Source organism: Neovison vison, chromosome 5 (genome assembly GCF_020171115.1).
Source record: "Neovison vison isolate M4711 chromosome 5, ASM_NN_V1, whole genome shotgun sequence".
Taxonomy (NCBI): domain Eukaryota; kingdom Metazoa; phylum Chordata; class Mammalia; order Carnivora; family Mustelidae; genus Neogale; species Neogale vison.
The window spans coordinates 1,377,412-1,396,080 of NC_058095.1; the positions used below are offsets into that span (position 1 = coordinate 1,377,412).

An 18,669-nucleotide genomic window follows, 5' to 3' on the forward strand; every position below is an offset into this window, starting at 1 on the left:
TTTTTTAAAAATCTTTAGAAAAATATTTTAATTACTTATTTGACAGACAGAGATCACAAGTAGGCAGAGAGGCAGAGGGAGGGGGGAAGCAGGCTCCCTGCTGAGCAGAGAGCCCAATGCGGGGCTTGATCCCAGGACCCTGAGATCATGACCTGAGCCGAAGGCAGCTACCCAACTGACTGGGCCACCCAGGCACCCAATTAATAAAAGTAAAAAAAAGATAAAAATAAAAAGACCTTGCTTTCATTTCTTTTGGGTAAATACCCAGAAGTGGAATTCAGGGTTATATATATGATAATTCTATTTTTTAATATTTTTGAGGAGGTGACATGTCAGATTTTTAATTTAATCTTTAATATTAAAAGACTTAACTTATTTATTTATTTATTTGAGAGAAAGAGAAGGAGAGAGAGCACAAGCTGGGGGGAGGGGCAGAGAGGAAGAGAGAATCTCCCTGCTGAACGTGGACCCCGACTCGGGGTTTAGTCTGACAGCCCTGAGATCATGACCTGAACCAAAACCAAGAGTAGGATGCCTGACCAGCCAAGCCACCCAGGTGCCCCGGGTCGTTGTATTTTATTAGATTTAAGAGTTCTTTGGGGCGCCTGGGTGGCTCAGTGGGTTAAGCCGCTGCCTTCGGCTCAGGTCATGATCTCAGGGTCCTGGGATCGAGTCCCGCATCGGGCTCTCTGCTCGGCAGGGAGCCTGCTTCCTCCTCTCTCTCTCTGCCTGCCTCTCTGCCTACTTGTGATCTTTCTCTGTCAAATAAATAAATAAAATCTTTTAAAAAAAAAGAGTTCTTTATATTTTTTGGAAGCAACATTTATCAGATGTGTGATTTACGAACATTTTCTCCAAGTTTGTGTCTTATCTTTTCATTTTCTCAACAGTGTCCTTCACAGAGTAAAAGTTTTTAATTTTAATGAAGTCCAACTCCATTTTTTTCTTCTGTGCATCATGATTTTGGTGCTATATCCAGAAAATCACATCTGAGGTTGTGTAGATTTTCTTCTATGTCTCTTCTAGAAGTCTGATAGTTTTTGCATTTTACGTTTAAACCTTGGGGTTAGGACTTCAACACTTGGATTTTGTGGAGACACAATCCAGCCCATAAAACCAGTGTTCCTGGCCTGGAGCTTTGTCAAAGTTGTTGAGGTTTCCAGAGAGCTTGCTTCTGCGTTCATTGATTTTTCTCTATTATGTATTCATTTTCTATATCATTGATTTTTGCTATTTTCTTTGTTCTTCCTTCTATTTTGGGTTTAATTTGCTCTTCTTTTTTCTAGGTCTTAAAATAGAGACATATATATTTGATTTCGGACCCTTATCATTTTTTAATATCAACATTGCAAACTATATATACCCTCTAAGCTCTGTTCTGGTTTCATCTCCAAAATTTTTTTTTAATATTTATTTATTTGACAGAGATCACAAGTAGGCAGAGAGGCAGGCACAGAGAGAGAGGAGAAAGCAGGCTCCCTGCCGAGCAGAGAGCCTGATGCGGGGCTTGATCCTAGGACCCTGAGATCATGACCTGAGCCGAAGGCAGAGGCTTTAACCCACTGAGCCACCCAAGCACCCCTCATCTCCAAATTTTTGATACATTGTGTTTTCCATATCATTTGGTTAAAATATGTCCTAATTGCCCTTGTGATTTTATAATCGATGGATTACTTAGGGATATGTTGTTAACTTCCAAATATTTTTAATTTTTCCTGAAATTTTTTATGGTTGTTTCTACTTTAATTCTGTAGAGATCAGAGATCATAATCTATGTATTTTCAATCCTTTTGAATTTATTAAAACTGGCGTCATAGCCCAGAATTTGCTCAATCTTAATTTTTTTAGGGGGGGGTGGGGCAGGGGACGAGAGAGAAAGAATCTCGAGCAGATTCCAGGCCCAGCTGGGCTCCAGGTCACAGTCCTGAGATCACGACCTGACCCTGACTGACCGAGGCACCCCGGGGCCCCAATCTTGTTTCATTTTCTAGGTACGCTTGGAAAGGACGTTCAGGGGACCCGCAGTCAGTAGAACATGCGACACTCGGAGTTGTGAGTTCAAGCCCCACGTGGGTATGGAGCATACATTTAAAAAATAATTAACTAATTTATTAAAAAAAAAGGAAAATGATGCACATTCTGCCATGTTGGGTACAGTGTTCTGTAAACATCAATTAAGTCAATGTTTGAGTGTTGATGTAGTTGGTTGGGTATTCTATTTCTTACCAATTTTTTTCTTTAATTGTCTTAATTTGTTTTTATTTTTTGTTAAGTTACTATTTATTTCAGGGGCACCTGGGTGGCTCAGTGGGTTAAAGCCTCTGCCTTCGGCTCAGGTCGTGATCTCAGGATCCTGGGATCGAGTCCCGCATCGGGCTCTCTGCTCAGCGGGGAGCCTGCTTCCTCCTCTCTCTCTCTCTCTCTGCCTGCCTCTGTGCCTACTTGTGATCTCTGTCTGTCAGATAAATAAATAAAATCTTTTTAAAAAAATGTTAAAAAAAAAAGAAAGATTCTATTTATTTCACAGAGAGCGAGACAGCCAGAGAGGGAGCACAAGCAGGGGGAGTGAGAGAGAAAGAGAAGCAGGCTTCCCGCTGAGCAGGGAGCCCGATTCGGGGCTGGACCCCAGGACCCTGAGATCATGACCTGAGCCAAAGGCAGAGACTTTAACCCACTGAGCCACCCAGGCGCCCCGAGGCTATTTTCAAGTCTTGTTAGAGCGAGTCTGGGTTAGCCTTTTACTCTGGGGAAGGCCAGCTCTACGACTAAGATGGGACCCTTACGAAATGTCCAGGAGTGCCCTGGGCGCTTCATGAGGTCTGTCGGGCACCGGCACATCTCTCCGTCCCCGTGAGCCCTGGGCACCGTCCAGCTCCGCCGTTCTGCCGGGGCTGGTCTTTGCTAAGTCTCACGGGGTTTGCTTGAACACAGGTTCAAGTTTAAAATTTACCAAAAACCTTAAGTTAACGTCTGTGTAGATTTCCGGAGCTTGCCCTCTGCACAGCTACTTCCGCTGGGCGCTCGGGCCCACTCGTTCCAACCGTTTCAGCCTCTCCCAGCCCCAGTGTCCGTGTCTCAGTCCAGAGAGCACCTCCCAGCAGAAAGGCAAGAGAGCTGTCGGCCCCGCGTCTTTGCCTTTCTTCCCTTAGGGATCTCACAGTCCGGGGCGGGCTATGGTCCAACGTCTTCCAAAAGTTGCTGCGTATTTTCTTTTCCTTCCAGTGCTCTGGTTGTTGATGGCAGGACGACACACCCCACGCCAGGCACCCCGCGGTGACCAGACACCGGAGTGCCCTCTGTGCTTCGCGAGGCACATGTTAACCTATTTTCAGGATATTTAGGATTTAAAGGACACATTCCTCCAGGATCGGACTTTCCTCCCATCCGCACGCTAGTGACCTTCCACGCCGACACACGCGGGGCACCTTCTTCGTGGCTGGGCGGTGTTGGACCGTGGAGACCCACCGTCAGCCCGGCTCCCCGATGGTTCCGAGGCAGCTCTAAGTTTCTATCACACACAACGTACTGGAGGCAATTCTCGTTCCTGCATCTTTATGAGCTTGTCTGGCTGGGTCCACTCATCCGACCCTCCCAGCCAGCCAACCTGGAGCTTGCTCCAAGGGCGTTGACATTTGAGGACTTCACCTAATTTTCGGGGAGAAATTTCTGCTAAAATGGGGAGCTTCTTCCGCACCTTTCTGCCAACGAAGCGAACAGCAGGCCGGCCTGGGGGGCTGGGCTCGGTGAATCACGCGTCCCCCCGCTTTGCCTAGACAGCCGCGGGCACGTGAGCGTGTCGCCGGGTGATCACGTACTCGCGGACGTGCCTCGCCGGACAAGCCAGCTGCCCCCGCGGGCTAGGGTTAAAAGCCACTTCGCTGTGATGGCCTGAGCGTTAGAAGCTCCCTGCGCGCCCGCCACCATCCTCCAGGGAGGCTCCCCCAGGTGACGCTCCTGGGCCCATCTGTGGGCTCTTCGTACGTATCCCCAAACTGCTTTCCACTATGTCGTGCCCATTCACGGCCCCTAGGTTCCTCCTTGTCCCCTAAGGTCCGTGGCTCAGGCTCTGGCAACTGGGTCATCCCCCTCCCTGAGTCACAGCCCTGGACGTGGCTGACGGCAGGGGTGGCCGTGGGCCCCGTGAGCTCCCGGCATGTGGCACTGGTTGCACTTTGCTGTGTTGAGGTGGCTGGAGCCGGCGGCGGCCGCGCGACCTTCGACTTCCCGACCAGCTGCGTGTTCTTGATCCCGCCCCCGCCACCCCTGCTCACCTGTGAGCCTTCCGATCCCTAATGAAGAAGTTGGCTCCTCCGCCTGGGCCGCCTGGCTGGCTCAGGGGGGCTGAGCGGTTGACTCTTGGTCTCGGCTCAGGTCGTGATCTCAGGGTCTGGGATCGAGCCCCGTGTCAGGTTCTGTGCTCAGTGGGCAGTCTCTCTCCCTCCGCCCCTGCCCCCTGGTCACACGCGCACGTGCTCTCTCTGACTCTTAAATAAATAAATACATCTTTTTAAAAATCCTTCTTCCGGGGCTCCTGGCTGGCTCTGCTGGTGGGCACGAAGACTCCGGGTCTTGGGGCTGTGAGTTCGCGCTCCCTGTTGGGTGTAGAGATGACCTGAAAATAAAATCTTTTTTTTTCTTTTTTTAAAGTTTTTATTTATTTAACAGAGAGAGATCACAAGTAGGCAGAGAGACAGGCAGAGGAAGGGGGAAAGCAGGCTCCCCGCTGAGCAGAGAGCCCGATGCGGGGCTCGATTCCAGGACCCTGAGATCATGACCTGAGCCGAAGGCAGAGGCTTTAACCCACTGACCCACCCTGGCGCCCCAGAATTTTTAAAAGATTTTATTTACTTATTTGAGAAAGAGAATGAGAAGAGAGCATGAGGGGGAGAGGGTCAGTGGGAGAAGCAGACCCCCCTCCCCCACTGAGCAGGGAACCCCAGCCGGGACTCGATCCCAGGACTCCAGAATCATGACCTGAGCCGAAGGCAACTGCTTAACCCACTGAGTCACCTGGGCACCCCAATAAGTCAAATCCTTAAAATAAATAAATAAATAGGAGACGCGTGACTGGGCCTGCATCTTTCTCCTTTCTTTTCTTCTCCCCCCCACCCCCAACACCCGACTGTGGGGTGGACTGTGAGCCGTGGTTGACATTCCAGCAGCCACCTAGCAAACCGTGAGGACAAACCCCGGGCCAGCTGCTAGCCGTGCTGGAGCGGGGGACAGAGAGGTGCGGTCCTGGACGCGGACAGCCCCACCTCCCGATTTCATGAGAAACCCAGGTTACAGGAGAAAAACCAGCCCCTTCGTTTTCTCTCCCGTTCACGGGGCACTGCCCCGCCTGCGGCTGACTTGATGCGGGACCCTGACGCCCTCGCACCTGCCTCTGCAGATCAACGCGTGTATTCACAGAGCGCTTGAGGGCTTACAAAGGCTCACCCTGGGGCACCCCAGAGTCATTTCGGGATATGTCCTCAGTCGGGATTCTTGCCGACGGCCACAGACACCCAACCTTGAGAAACAAAGTGCCAGACAGTTTGGTGGATGAGACTGGGCAGCCCACAGAAGCCTCTGGGAGACGGAGGGCCTTTCCCAGGCAGTGGGAAGGACCCCAAGGAAGCAGGCGCCCAGCCCGGGTGACCCGGTGCGGTCCCGTTGTGTGGTCTACTGGCACCCCAGCCCAGATGCCTCAAGTACATCCTCAAGGCCACTGAAGGAGGCTGAGGGCCATGTCTAGGGAGAGAGTGTGGCTCTTCGGCTGGGATTCTTCTGGAAACCGTTCTGGGATGCCTCCTTCAGACTTGGATGGCCTCAGCTTGTCCGGTGTAGACAAGTAATTCTCTTGGATATTTTCCAGATTTCTTTATACCGTAAATATTAATGTACTGAAAACAAATCCCTTTTTCTGACTCCCACAGATTTTTCCTGTCTTGGTGATTTAGGCAAAAAAAAAGATCCAAACTGTCTGGCCCAAGGGAAGGTCAGCACCCCACCCCTGCCCCTGTCCTGAGGCCGCCTGTCCCCATGGGAGGCATGGACAAGAGAGGTCAGGGGCCAGGCCCTGCTGCCTGCCGGGGGCCTCGTGGGCCGATGAGTGTCCACCGCTATGGACAAACGAGCCAGCTGCCAGGACCGCACCAGCTCTGACGACACCGCCTGGGAATGGCCCGTAGCCAAACTGCGGGGCATCGGGGAGACTGGCACGGGGCCTTCCGCGCTGGGGCCCCATTACATCAGCCATCCAGGGTCGGGAGATGCCCCACGTGGCCCCTGTGGAAATCAAAGAAGCAGTCTCGCCCGTTTTTAGAGATAAATTAAATGCATCAGTAGGAGGAAGTCAGACAGCGAGGCGGAGGGGAGAGGGTGGATGGAGCCGTGATTTATCGGCTCTTTAATAAGCATTTCTGGGGCTGCCCTGGCGGCCTCCCGCCCAGAGCCCGGTGCCCGGGAGCCTCTCCACTGAGGTCACGAGTGGGGCTCCCACTCCGACCTGCCACTCGCCAGCGAGAGGCTGATCTCCCAGCTGCTGTCCTGGAGCATCAAATACGAAACGGCGCTGGGAGCTGATGGGGAAGGAGCGAGGGGAGGGCAGGATGGGGCCGTGGCGCGGGATCCGACTCCCCAGCTACCTGGGACCAGCCCCTGCAGCCACAGTGCCGCAGCCCAGGAGCCAGACGCCCTCCGGTCCTCAGCGGGGCCCCTGCCCTCCCCGCCTTTGCCCTGCACCCACCTTGTCATGCCTGCGTCTGCTAGGTGAGAAACGACACCTTGCAGCTGTTTGAGCTGAGGGGGCGCCGTTCAGCTCCGCTGGGGTCAAGGCAGAAGATCTGCTCCCAGCCATGGCCTCCATTGTATTGAAGTGCTGCGGGTTTTCCTAACAGAGGCGCTCTGATGTGTTGAGAATGTCAGCGTTTTGTCGTGTATGTTATACAAAGCAGCCCCGCTTGCTGCTGCGTACTGGTTCTGGGGTGGGGCTGCTGGGAGGGTCGGCCTTGATCTGAAAGGTGGCCTATGGTGGGTTTATTGTCAACCAATACTTAGGGAGGGCCCCCTTCTCAGGATATAGCTGCAAACACAATGGGCAGAAAGAACTCACATCCTAGCGGAGGGAAACGGACTTAAAAACCAGGAAACTGCAGTGTGGGGGGCGGGATGCAAGCTTCAGAGGAAAAGCTGGGGGGCGGTGAAAGCTCCAGTAGGGGCTGGAGAAGGCCCCTCTGAGAGGACAGCATTTGAGCAAAGATTTGAAGGAGGTGGGGCACCTAGATGGAAGGGAAGAGAGGTCCCCAGAAGCACGGACACTGCAAAAGCCCTGGGGCGAGAGCAGGCCTGGGTATATTCCAGGGACCACAGGACGGGGTGTGTACCTGGAGCTTGAGCGCCAGGGGCCATGAGGTGGTCAGGGCCAGAACAGGGAAGTGGTCTGATGAAGTGGGGCTATGAGGGGCGCCTGGGTGGCTCAGTGGGTTAAAGTCTCTGTCTTCCGCTCTGGTCATGGTCTCAGGGTCCTGGGATCGAGGCCCCCCAACGGGCTCTCTGCTCATCAGGAAGCCTGCTTCCTCCTCTCTCTCTGCCTGCCTCTCTGCCTACTTGTGATCTCTCTCTGTCAAATAAATAAGCAAAATCTTAAAAAAAAAAAAAAAGAAAAAAGAAAAAAGAAATAAAAGAAATGGGACTGAGTTCCTGGGAGGACTTTGGCTTCTCCTGAGAGCTTCGTGGGGAGTCCCCAACTCTCTAGCAGTGCAGTGTGGACAGCAGAGCCGGATTCCCAGTTTGGGTTAAGAGCACCGAGGCTGGGAGACGTGTGACTCAAGAGGTTTACCTCCCCAGCCCTGAGGCCACCAGCCCCTCTGAGGCCCTCCCTGTCTGCCTGCCCTGTCCTCACTCCCTGTCAGGACCTGGGGCTCCTGAAGCCATCCAGGGGAGCAGAGGGCCCAGCCCGTTGGACATGCCCCATGCCCCCCAGGACCGTGCAACAGAGGAGAGGGAAAAGGGGATGGGGTGGTGCTTGCCCCCAAGGGTGGCCCCCCACTGTGCACAGCGAGAGGTGTTATGGGCCCATGCTCCTCCCCAAAGTGCTCTCTGCATGGAGCTGGGCTCCCAGGAAGAGAGAGGCACCTGCTTGGCCCTGTCACTCAGCCCATTACCCTTCCTGGAGGCCCGGGGCTCTCCCTCTCTGCGGCCGGATCCCAGGCAGGGGGCAGGGGGCAGAGGGCAGGGGTTTTCTCTGGCCTTCGGCCTTTGTGTAGAGCCTCCCAGGCCACCTGGGCAGGCCCGAGGCGGGGACGGGGGGCCGGACCCCGCCAGAGGCCCGGCTCCGGAGACAAGGGCAAGGTCTTGGCCGGGAGGTCCAGAGTCCCCGCTGGCCTTTGGAACCTGGCAGGAGGGCTCTCCGCGGAGGGGCGGGCGCCCTCGATTTGACTAGTTCCCCCTGACGCAGAGCTGACCTAACGGAAATTCTCCCAAAGCCTCTCCACTGGGCTTTGGGGCTGGGGCAGGGGGAGGCGAGGGGAGGCGAGGGGAGGCGGGCGCGGGGGAGGGCGAGGCCGGCCCGCTATGCCGGGGCCCCCGCCGCTACGGCCTCGCGGCCCGGGGACGCCTTTGTCTCGCAGATGCGCGGCCAGATGCCGCCCAGCGCGCCCCGAGGGCCGTCTCGCCCGGCCCGCGCCTCCCCTTTGTGCGGCGCGCGGACGCCCGCCGGGTGAGGACGCCGCGGCGACCCGGCGCTTCCTCCTCCCGGTCCTGGGTGGAGGGTCCGCGCGTGCTGGGCCGACGAGGGGCGGGCGGGGGCCGATGCCGGGGCACCCGGCGAGGCCGGCGCGGGGAGGGGCGCCCAGGCTTCCAGAGCCGGCCAGGGGCGAAGCCCGCGCGGGAACCCCGGTCGGACGGGGCGGGGCCGCAGTGGGTCCAGTGCGCACGCGCACGCAGCCCCGCCCACCGCGCTCCCACTGGGCGCTGGGCCGCCTCCCTCGCGCGATTGGCCCGGGCCGTCGCGCTGTTGGCCAATGGACGCGCCGTTCCTGGAGGGCCGCGCGGCGGGGGCGGGGCCGGCGGCGGGGCCCCTCCGGGAACGCTCGGCTGCGGTCCGGCAGTGGGCGCCGTGAGCCCGCGATCGAGGCCGCGCCCCCCCCCTCCGTAGCGGGCCCGTGCATGGGGCGGCGGTCTGGCCGACCGGAAGGCCCCGCGCCGCGCGGGCCGGGGGCGCCCACGCACGGTGTCGCGGTGTCACGGCGGCCCCCGCCGCCTCTGGTCGCCCCTCGCCCTGCTCCCGCGCATCCCAAAGCCACGAGCCCACCCCCGCGGACAGCAGCGGCGTCCCTGAAGGTCGGCGGGGGTGGGGCTGGCGGTGACCGGTCGTCGGCCCCCGACCAGCCGCCATCAGTGGACACAGAGTAGCGAAGGAGAAGGTCGCTTTCGGGGGCGCCGGGGCTCGTCGGTGCAGCGTCTGCCGTCGGCTCGGGTCGCGCTCCCGGGGTCCTGCGACTGGGCCCGCACGGGACTCCCTGCTCCGCGGGCAGCGGCCTCCCCCTTCCGCCTGCCTCTGCCCGGCCCCCGCACAGGCCCCGCTCTCGGCTCGCGCGCACAGACGTCTGAGAAAGCAGGTCCCGCCCTGTAGCCCTCGGGCCGCTGCGGCGACAGCCCGGGGCGGAGGGACGCGGCGGTGGGACGTGGGAGCGCGCGGCCGTGCGGGGCTGGCGCGCCGCGTCCCGCACCGCCCCAGCCGGACGAGGGGGGACAGCGCAAGCTTCCGCGAGCCCCGGCACAGGGGAAGCGCGCGGCGGAGTGTCCGGCCCGAGGGAGGCCGCTCGGACCCGCGGCCGCACGGGGGTCCCGCGGCGGCGCTCACGGACGCGGCCAGCGCAGGGCGGGGCGAGCTTGCGGGACCGCACCCCGCCCCGCGGTGCGCCCCGCGGGTCCCGAGAGGCCGCGCGGGCGGAGGCACCGGGCCGGGTCGCCGCGCACTGGCGGCGGCTGCTCGGGGACCCCGCGGCGACGACGCGCGCACGACAGCGCCGCACGGTGAACGCCACCGACTGGGCACGGAAGTGGCCCTACAGCGGCGAGTGTGACGTCAGACACGTGGACCCGGACTGGAGAAGATGCTGGGACGTGCCGGACCTCGGGGCTCGTCCCGGCCAAGCGGGCGAACCGCCCCAGGCCGCGACCCGAGCACGGCGTCCGCCGGCTCCGCTCCAGGGGCGGCCCGCGGGGCTTCGGCGGGGCCCGGGAAGGACACCGGGGCCGCACGACGCCCTGACCCGGACGAGCCAGACCCGGCCTGGCGCGGGGTCCCCCCCGCAGCCGCGCCCGCCCCTCGGCGTCCCCCCCGAAGGCGTCTCGTTTTTCCTGCCCCACGGCAGCCTCCCTTCGGCTCCTAGATCCCCCCAGCCCGGCAGGAGCGGGGCGCCGGCGGGCGGAGGCGTCGGAGGCCGGACGCTGGGGAACCGCCAGCCCCCGCTCCCCGCCGGGGGTCCTGCAGGTTGGCTGCCTTCCGGGCCGCGGCCGCTGGAGGGCGCCCCGGGACCGCTCCTGCCGACCCGCGGGCTCCCGCCGGGAGGGCCCTCGGCGGCGCCGGAGGTTGATCTCCTGGTTCTCGCCAGAATGGGACGCGGAGGGTCGGCGCAGGAGGCCGCGAGACGTCTTCAGACGTGGTCCCCAGACCCGCCCGGCGGCCACTTCCCGCCCCGAGGCTCGCCGGGTAGCCGTGAAGATGCGGCAAAGACTTAGGAGGCGAAGGACGAACCGCCGTTCGTCCTTTCCAGGGTCCTGTGCGGCCCCGTCAAGGGCTTGGTGCTCAGCAACTCCGCTAGCTCACCTGAGTGCTAACCTGGTGTCCGTACAAATGAGAGATGGATGCGCGGCGGGACTTGGCCACGCGGGGGCGCCAGAGACCCGCCAAGCGACTCGCCTCCCCTCCCCCCGCAGGCCCGGTCCCCCTCGCCCCGGCGCCCTGGGGGAGGGGACGGGAGCTTCCTCGGGGAGTGGCATGTCGCGGGGTCGTCCTGCTGGGCCACCTGCAGCCACCGCGCCGGGCAGCTGGGTCCGATGGGCTCGGGGCCACCTGCGGAGCGTCCGCAGACTGTCCGCGCCGGGCGCCGCCCGCACACACTGCGCACGGCAGGTGCACACGCGCGCTCTCCGGTGTCGCGGCCGGGCGCCGCTTGCCCCGCGGGGACACGGCGTGCGGACGTGTGCGGGCAGCCCGGGGCTGGGGCGGCCTTGCCGCGGCCAGTGCCAGCGAGCGGGGACAGCCCCGCGGACGCAGTCTTCTCCGAGTTCTTAGCCGGGGCTTGACATCGGGGCTTCCTAGAACTGGGGCTCCTGGCAGGTGGTCGGCCTCTGGGCTGAGGCGGCAGCTGGTGTCAGGCCCTCAGCTATTCCCCGGAACCGATCTCTCCTCTTCAAGAGAAACCCCTTGGAAATCAATTACAGCCCCTTCTTTCCTCCCGTGAGGGGTGGGCTTCATGTCTCCAAGACAGGACCAAGGGCATGCACCGCGCCCCCCCCCCACCGACCCAGCCCGAACATCCTGGGTTAGGGCTGCCCCCAAGGCCCCCGCCTGCCAGGGCCCCACGACCACCGACCTGCACCAATGAGCAGCCTGCTTGGCCACACAGCCTGGTACATGGGGAGGGGGATGGGGGTCCAGAGGCAGAGGCCCTGCAGGGGAGGGGCTACGGGGATCACGACGGCCCATCCCCCATCATGCATTCTGAACCCCACTTTCTCCTAACTGGACGGTCCAGACCAGGCACCTCCAGGGGCCCCAGCCAGCTCGAGGGAGCCCCAGCCATGCACAGGACCCCGGGCTCCCCAGTGAAGGGGAGCAGAGGCCAGCAACAGCTAAAACCAAAGGAAGAGGGAACCCCACGTGGGTGTTTCTTTTTTGCTGAGTATCAGAACCTTCCAGACTGGGGGAAAAGCAAATGACGCCCCAACAAAGGAGCAGCCCAAAAAGGGCTTCCCGTCCTGCTGTCCTGTCGTGAAGGCAGAGCCAGCCCCGCCCACTGTGGCTGTGCGCTCCCGGGCACGAAGGCCCCGTGGCCATCCATGGCCATCCATGGCCACGGTCCACGGCGATCTCAGCCAAATGAAAACCCCCGTTGCCTTTTTGCAGAAATGAGAAGGCCGACCCTCAGATGCACATGGAAATGCAAGGGGGCCCTGAAAATAGCCAGAAAAAAACCCTGAAGTATTGGTAGTTCCCGGTTTCGAAACTCACTACGAGGCTACAGTGATCCAAAGGTCTTTACACGCGGTCGCACAGGCTCACCCACGAATGTTCTTGGTCGCGCTGGTCACCACAGCCGAGCGGGGGACACAGCCCAGCTCCACTGATGTCCAAATAAACGAAACGTGGTCTCTCCACACCACAGCGTTCATGCCCAAGCTCTGAAAAGCCGGTGTGGCTGGACGGGGAGGACCGACACCAAAGGCCACGTGCGTGTACTTGTTCTTTCATGAACCATCTGGAGTCGGAATCCACAGAAACAGAAAGACCGGGGCCACCAGGGGCGGGGGGAGGGGGCGGGGAGTGACTGTTAACAGGCACGGATGCTGTCCCGGGTGAGGAGAAGGTGCTAGAATGCAGAGGTAGTGGTCCCACGGCGTTGTGAAGCACCAGATGACTGAATTGTTGACTTTCAGGTGTGACCTGTGCGTGACGTGACCGTCCCCTCCATGCACAAAATACCCAGAGGCGAGAGAGCGCAGCTCCCGGAGGGTCTGTGGGCCGGCCTGGGTTTGAATCCGGGCTGCGCCTGCGGGAAACAGACGCTTCTCTCACTGCGTGTGTCCCGAGGGAGGGCGAGGCTGCAGGGACACGCAGGGCCTGTGACGCTGGCACCTGGGGGCACGCAGGAGCCGGGGGGCCGCGAAGCCTGCAGCCCCCGCACCAGGCTTGCAGACGGCCAGCTCTAGAGGAAGCCGTTTGGGGACCGGGTAGCCCTGTGGGACCCCCCTGCCTCGAGGCCAGCTGCGGACAGGCTCCAAGAGCCCTGGGGGGCAGCAGAGACGCTTCTGAGCACAGAGTGCAGGGGCGGGTCGTGGAGCGCACCTGCTGTCCCTGGTGCATCACAAGAGCCCTGCCTGGCCACTCACCACAGGTCCACGGGCGCCCCGGGTGTGAGGATGCCCAGCGGCCACGAGTGAGTGGCTGGACCCGAGCTCCCTCTGCGGGGCTGCCGTCCAGCTGGAGGCCAGGACAAGGTCTCAGAAGGACCGGGCACTCCGTGGTCACTCCGAGAGGCACTGACACCGCGTGTGAGGGGACACTCAAGGGCCCTTCTGGACTTGTCGGCCCTTGCAGCCGTGCGGCGGTGCAGCTGCGGGACCGCCTGCCCAGCCGTGCCCCTGCAACGGCACCCATGCCGCCCCCACCCCAGCACAGGCCCCTTCCCGGCTCTCCCGCTCCCAGACACCCTCCCTGAGCCTGAGCCCGCAGCACGCGGGGGCAGCGTGACCAGAGGAACTCAGAAGCCAGCCCTGGGGCCGCCCACCACCTGCTTCCACCCCGCAGGCCACAGCTTCTAGACACATGTCCATCAGGCCCCCCCGCCCCTGTGCAGGCCACCACCAATCCCTCCATCCCTCCTCCCACTGAGGCCAGGGTCTCAGAGTCCAGCTCCAGGGCAGGCAGGCGACCGGTCCGTCGGCGCTGGTTTCCCAGTCACCCCTCACAGTGGTGTAGACGGGCCTGTGCCTGCGGCGATCATCTCCAAAGGAGGAACCCGTGATGAGTGGACAGAGGGCGGACCTCTCCCAGCTGGGGGGGGGGGGCAGGGCAGTCCCGGTCCAGGAAGCTCTCTACTGTAGCCCGGGCTTCTTGGACCCCACTTCCTGCGAGGACCCCCAGAGGCCACTGCCTGCTGGGTGCCAGGGGCTGGAGGGCTGAGATGCGGGCGCGGGGACACTCCGCAGGGGGCCGGCCGCCAGGCTGTCCTGCAGCGCCGCCGCGTGGCCGCCGGGTGGCTCGCCGCTGCCCGACCGCAGCCCGGCACAGCCGCGAGGCTTCCGGAAAGGCTGTGGACGCCCCTGCGGACCCGCGTCTGTTCTTCTCAAGGCCCTAAGAGCCGTGTCTGGACACTTGACCTGCTGCGGTGCTGTCTCCACTCCCGTGGGGCCTGCAGCGGTCACCGGCAAAGCAAACCCCGGCGGGGCCTGGCGGCGTCCCCGCTGCAGCCCCTCCCGGGCCCCCCCACTGCAGCCCCAACCTCTGGGAGCTGCCTCCCTTCCCGGCCCTTCCGAGCATGCACGCCCTGGGGGCTCCCGCGGGCCCACCCCCGCGGCCGCTCGCGTGGCCACTGTAGCGTCCACACTACGGACGCGGACAAAACGCCGGTTCCTGAGTTCGCGCCCCGCCCAGGGATCCGCCTGGATTCCTCGGACTCGCTCTAGGCTGGTCTTCGGCTCATCCCACATGCTCTGCTCTTTCTATCCGCGCCGCCTTGGTGTGACCCCTGAGGCCCCTGAAAACCTACCGCGCGTGTCCCCGCGTCGGAAGCGCTCCCGCACCGCACCAGCCAGCCCCAGCTCGGCCTCCGCGGGGCGTCCTGACCCCACAGCCCACACGCAGGCCGGGCGTGGGACGGCTGGCATCCGGGGACACCTGGCGTCGGGGGACACCTGGCGTCCGGGGACACCTGGCGTCCGGGGACACCTGGCGTCGGCGCCGGGAGGCAACTCCCGCCGCTCAGTGTACGTGAGTGGGCGCGCCTGCCTCCGGTGGGCCCCGCCCTCCCCTCTGCGGATTGGCTCAGCTGAGGGCACGACACTCGGCTCAGCCAATCAGCTCCCCTACCCCCCACGGCCACAGCCGATTGGCCCAGGGAGGGAAGCCAATCAGAGCTCGTGTCGGGGAGCCAGGCCTTGGAGGTGGAGAGCAGGTGGACAGAGGCGGCGGCTTCCCGCGCTGGTCCCCGACAGCCAACTCCCAGGTGCCTCACGTGCAGCTTACGTCATCTGCACCACAAGGCCGGGGGTCACTCCATGCGGGCCGCCAGCGGCCCTGTGGATGGTGGCCCGCCCAAGGGCCATGTTTTCATACCAACGTCCCCCGGGTCTGCGCGTCATGGAACGGCCACCCCAAACGGCACCTCCCCACTGACACCTTCCCTGGAAGCCACGTCGGGATCCCGGGCTACTGTCCACCCACAAGAGGAGTCTCCTGAGACCCCCACCCACCCCCGGGCAGTCACAGGCCACCTGGGGGCCTCTGGCAGGTGAGATGGGGCAGCAGGCCCAGGGCAGGAGGCCGTGGTCACTGACAGGACCCGCCTCTCGCAACCTGCAGAGTCTCTGTGCCCCCGCCCGCCCCCCGCCAGGATCCAGTGGTGCGGCCCCTCCCTTCATTCCTGCCCATCCGCGGTTTAGAGGCACCGAACCCCCGTACTAAACACTTCCGGCTTGAAATGCCCAGAGAGCTGTCCCGAGTGAAGGCGGGTGATGCAGTGGCCTTGTCACAAGTCGCTCCAGGAGAGAGCCTGGGAGGCAGAAGTCCAGGACAGGTGATAGGAAGTGGTGATCTCATCTGTGTGTGGTGGGTTGAACCGTGTCCCCTCAAAATTCAGGTACTGAGGTCCCAACCCACAGTTCCTCTGAATGTGATGTAGTTAGGAGGGAGGGTCTCGACAGAGGTAATTAAGATAAAAGGAGGTCAGAAGGGCTGGCCGGCAACTTCAGACTTCCCCCGCGAACATGACATTTTTAAGACAAGCTTTAAGTTCTCAGTTCCAGGGTAGAACCAGAAAATGGGAAAATCTACTGGGCTGCTATGAGAGATCTGGTTTCTTGTGGCAGCACTGCGGTATCAGGAAATCGTGCCCCAGCTTCAGCCTGGGGCTGGCAGGATTCCAACACGCAGCGGGGTCTCCGTCCCCTCAGGCCCAGATCGGAGCAGCCCGAGGACGTGTGAGGACCGAGACAGTGGAGGGGAAGGGCCTTGCTCACCCCCGAGCTCACCCCATAAAGCCTGGCCCGCCAGCGCAGGTGACCCTCCTCCCTGAGACACCCCCTTCCGTGCAGACCACACCAAGGCAGTCGCTGGCTAAGGGGAGGCTGCTTCTCCTCCGGGCCCCACCCCAGGAACACCAAGATTTTACTGACTCGCACCGAGAGCCACAGAGGCCCAGTTTGGTCCTTTGTTGCTGGAAGCTTGGACTTGGCACAGCTGAGCTGAGCCAAAAGTCCCTTGGTGTGATAGGTAGGGAAGACTCCAGGAACTTTGGGAGATAAGGACCTGCTGTGAGTTGTCAGGTGCAGCCCGCTGGGTGCCTCACTGTGTCCCCAAACCACACTGCCCTGACAGAGGCCTGGCCAGAGCCCTCGGTGAGGACCACATATTCCCGAAAAGCCCTCTGTGGGCCAGGAATGATGGTGGCAGTGCCGGTTTCCCCTGGGCACCCGAGGGGGCAGGCCCAGAGGTCAGGTGAGCAGGGTTGTGGGAGCAGCCGTCACGAGGGACAGTGCCAGGCTCTCTGGCTTTGGTCTTGGACTTGACAGTTGGGTCAGGTGCCCCTAAGCCTGAACAAAATGGACATCATGGGAAAGCGCACACGATCAGTGAAAAAATAACCCAGATGGGGCGAGGAGAGATCTGACGCCACGCACCCAACAGTCCGACCTCTCACCGGCCCCCAGCCCTAGCCGGTTCCACGACCGGGCGCCACGTTGCAGGATTCCAGGAAGTACATGCTGCAAGTGCCCAGCCTGCCCACAGTGCCTACTCCATCCTTCCGCTGCCCTGTTGCTATGGAACAGCCACCACCGTCGGTCTTGTTCAGGAATTTGCAGGTTTGGCCGAGTCCACAGGGAAGGCGCAACCCCGCTCCCCGTGACGTCAGCTAGTGTGGCCCCGCCCGTGGGGACAGAGACCTGCCTGTGCAAGCCGGTGCCTGAGTAGCTGGCACCGGCTGCTGCCTGCCAGTTCCTCCCAGGGCAGGGGGTGCTCTGGGCCGACCGGGTGGCTGAGTTCCACTGGCCGTGTCAGCTTTTAGGACCTGATCTCGGGAGTCGAGGAGGGCCACTGCCGCAGTAGGTAAGGGCTGGGCGGGGACTCACTCTCCTTGGCCGGCTCATGATGGGGGAGCCAGACCTGCAGATGCTTCTCCTTGGCCGGCTAGCTGGCTGGGGGCTTCCTCACTGGAGCTCTGGAGCAACACGTCTGCCGGGCAGAGGAGGGGGCTCCCTTCCTGGCGCCAGCTGCTTCTCTCTTCCTGCGGTGCAAGGCCAGGGGGCCCGGTGGGTGGAAGACCCCTCGGTGAGTTTCTCCTCCACCTGCAGCTGCTTTGGGCGGGCCTCCTACAGCCTTTCCTGTGCCCAGCAAGATTCTCAGCCCTGAAGGGCAGTTTCTGTAGCCCCGGTGTGCCCCCGCCGTGAGTTTCCCGGCCAAAGGGTGGTCTCTCCTGCAGACCAGCTCTGGTTCTCGGTCTCTGGACCCTTCCTCTGCCCCAGGCAGGCCGCACTGTCCCAGTGTGGCCACGCCGCCTCCCACCAAGGCTGGACCTTACCCCAGCAGGCGGCTGGAACACCGGGATACGCCGCACGCTCTCTCACAGGGCTCTCTGGCTAATCAGGGTGTCCAGAATGAAGTACTCGGGTGGCCACCTAGACCGGGGCCCATCTTGTGGAACAGAAATAGAACTCCAGGCCTTGTGGCCAAACTTGACGTGAGTCACCACCATGGAGGGTTTTCCCCGTTCTCCCGGCGCTCACAAAGTGGCCATGGCAGCCGGGGTAGAGGCTGTGGGCTCAGCAACACAGACTTCCCCCAGCCAAGGCCCGCCTGCTCCCTACAAGTGTGGGGTGCCCAGCCGCGCAGCAGCGCTGAGCCCCCAGAAGACCACCATGTCCGGGGGGACCGGCCAGCCACACCAGCCGGCTATTCCGGATGTTTCCGTCATGAAGCAGTGGACTTGTCCTCACGGCATGGACACTTCCTCTGAACACGGACCCCCCTTCCCACCTGCAGGGCTTCCGGCCAGCGCACCCCCCTGGAAGCCGAACAGCCCGGTGCCCCCTCGACAGGGCGTCCCACCGAAGAGGTGAGGCAAGGGGCTCCTCTCAGACCCCCCGCGCCCCGCCCGTGAGCCGCTGGGCTGTTAGGACCGGGCCTGGCCCAGGGAAGACTCCGTCACAGGACCGGCTGGGGTGACCCAGCAGGGCTGGGTGCTGTCGCGGGAGAGGCCGTGTGCCCCCCGAACCCGGCGCGCGCGGCCAGGACACTCAGCTGGGGGCCGGGGGGACCCAGACTGAGCAGGGCGCAGGCCCGGCGGCCGGCCCCGCAGCCGTCGCACACACCTGGAAGCCCGCAGGCCGGACCCAGGGTCGCTGAGCGCAGCACTTCGCGGCCCGCACCCGCCGGGGCGCAGGGGCTCGCGGACACGGCTTCCGGCCCCCGGCTACCTCGCAAGGATCCCATCCACACCGGACACCGCAACTTCGAGTCTTAATCCGCAGCTGGAGGGCCCTCCGGAGAGCACGCGAATGCGGCATTCAGGCCTGCGCAGGCCCGGCCGGCGGCGTCCTCCAGCCGCGGTTGCTCAGTCCGGCGAGGGCGGATCCGAATCCCTGGACCGCCGGCCGCTCGCCCGCACGCGCTTCGCCTTCCGCGGCGCCTGGCCTCGCGCGGCCGCCGTCGGGGGCGGGGCTTCGGTACGGAGGCCGCGAGGG

The 18,669-nt window shown here is 62.2% G+C and overlaps 1 protein-coding gene and 1 long non-coding RNA gene across 2 annotated transcripts; both read right to left on the reverse strand.

Annotated features, from left to right (window-relative positions):
* Positions 1 to 8,554: 8,554 nt before the first annotated feature.
* Positions 8,555 to 11,467, reverse strand: LOC122907289 (collagen alpha-1(I) chain-like). Its single transcript, XM_044250195.1, has 4 exons — positions 11,432 to 11,467; positions 10,842 to 11,345; positions 10,115 to 10,767; positions 8,555 to 10,052 (listed from the first exon to the last, which is right to left on the reverse strand). The coding sequence occupies exons 1-4, from the start codon at positions 11,465 to 11,467 to the stop codon at positions 8,555 to 8,557; spliced, it is 2,691 nt and encodes an 896-aa protein (XP_044106130.1).
* A 389-nt stretch (positions 11,468 to 11,856) lies between these two features.
* Positions 11,857 to 18,291, reverse strand: LOC122905895. The gene is made up of 2 exons (XR_006384491.1): positions 14,481 to 18,291; positions 11,857 to 12,761 (listed from the first exon to the last, which is right to left on the reverse strand). It is a non-coding gene; the product is annotated as an uncharacterized LOC122905895 (long non-coding RNA).
* Between the last annotated feature and the right edge of the window lie 378 nt (positions 18,292 to 18,669).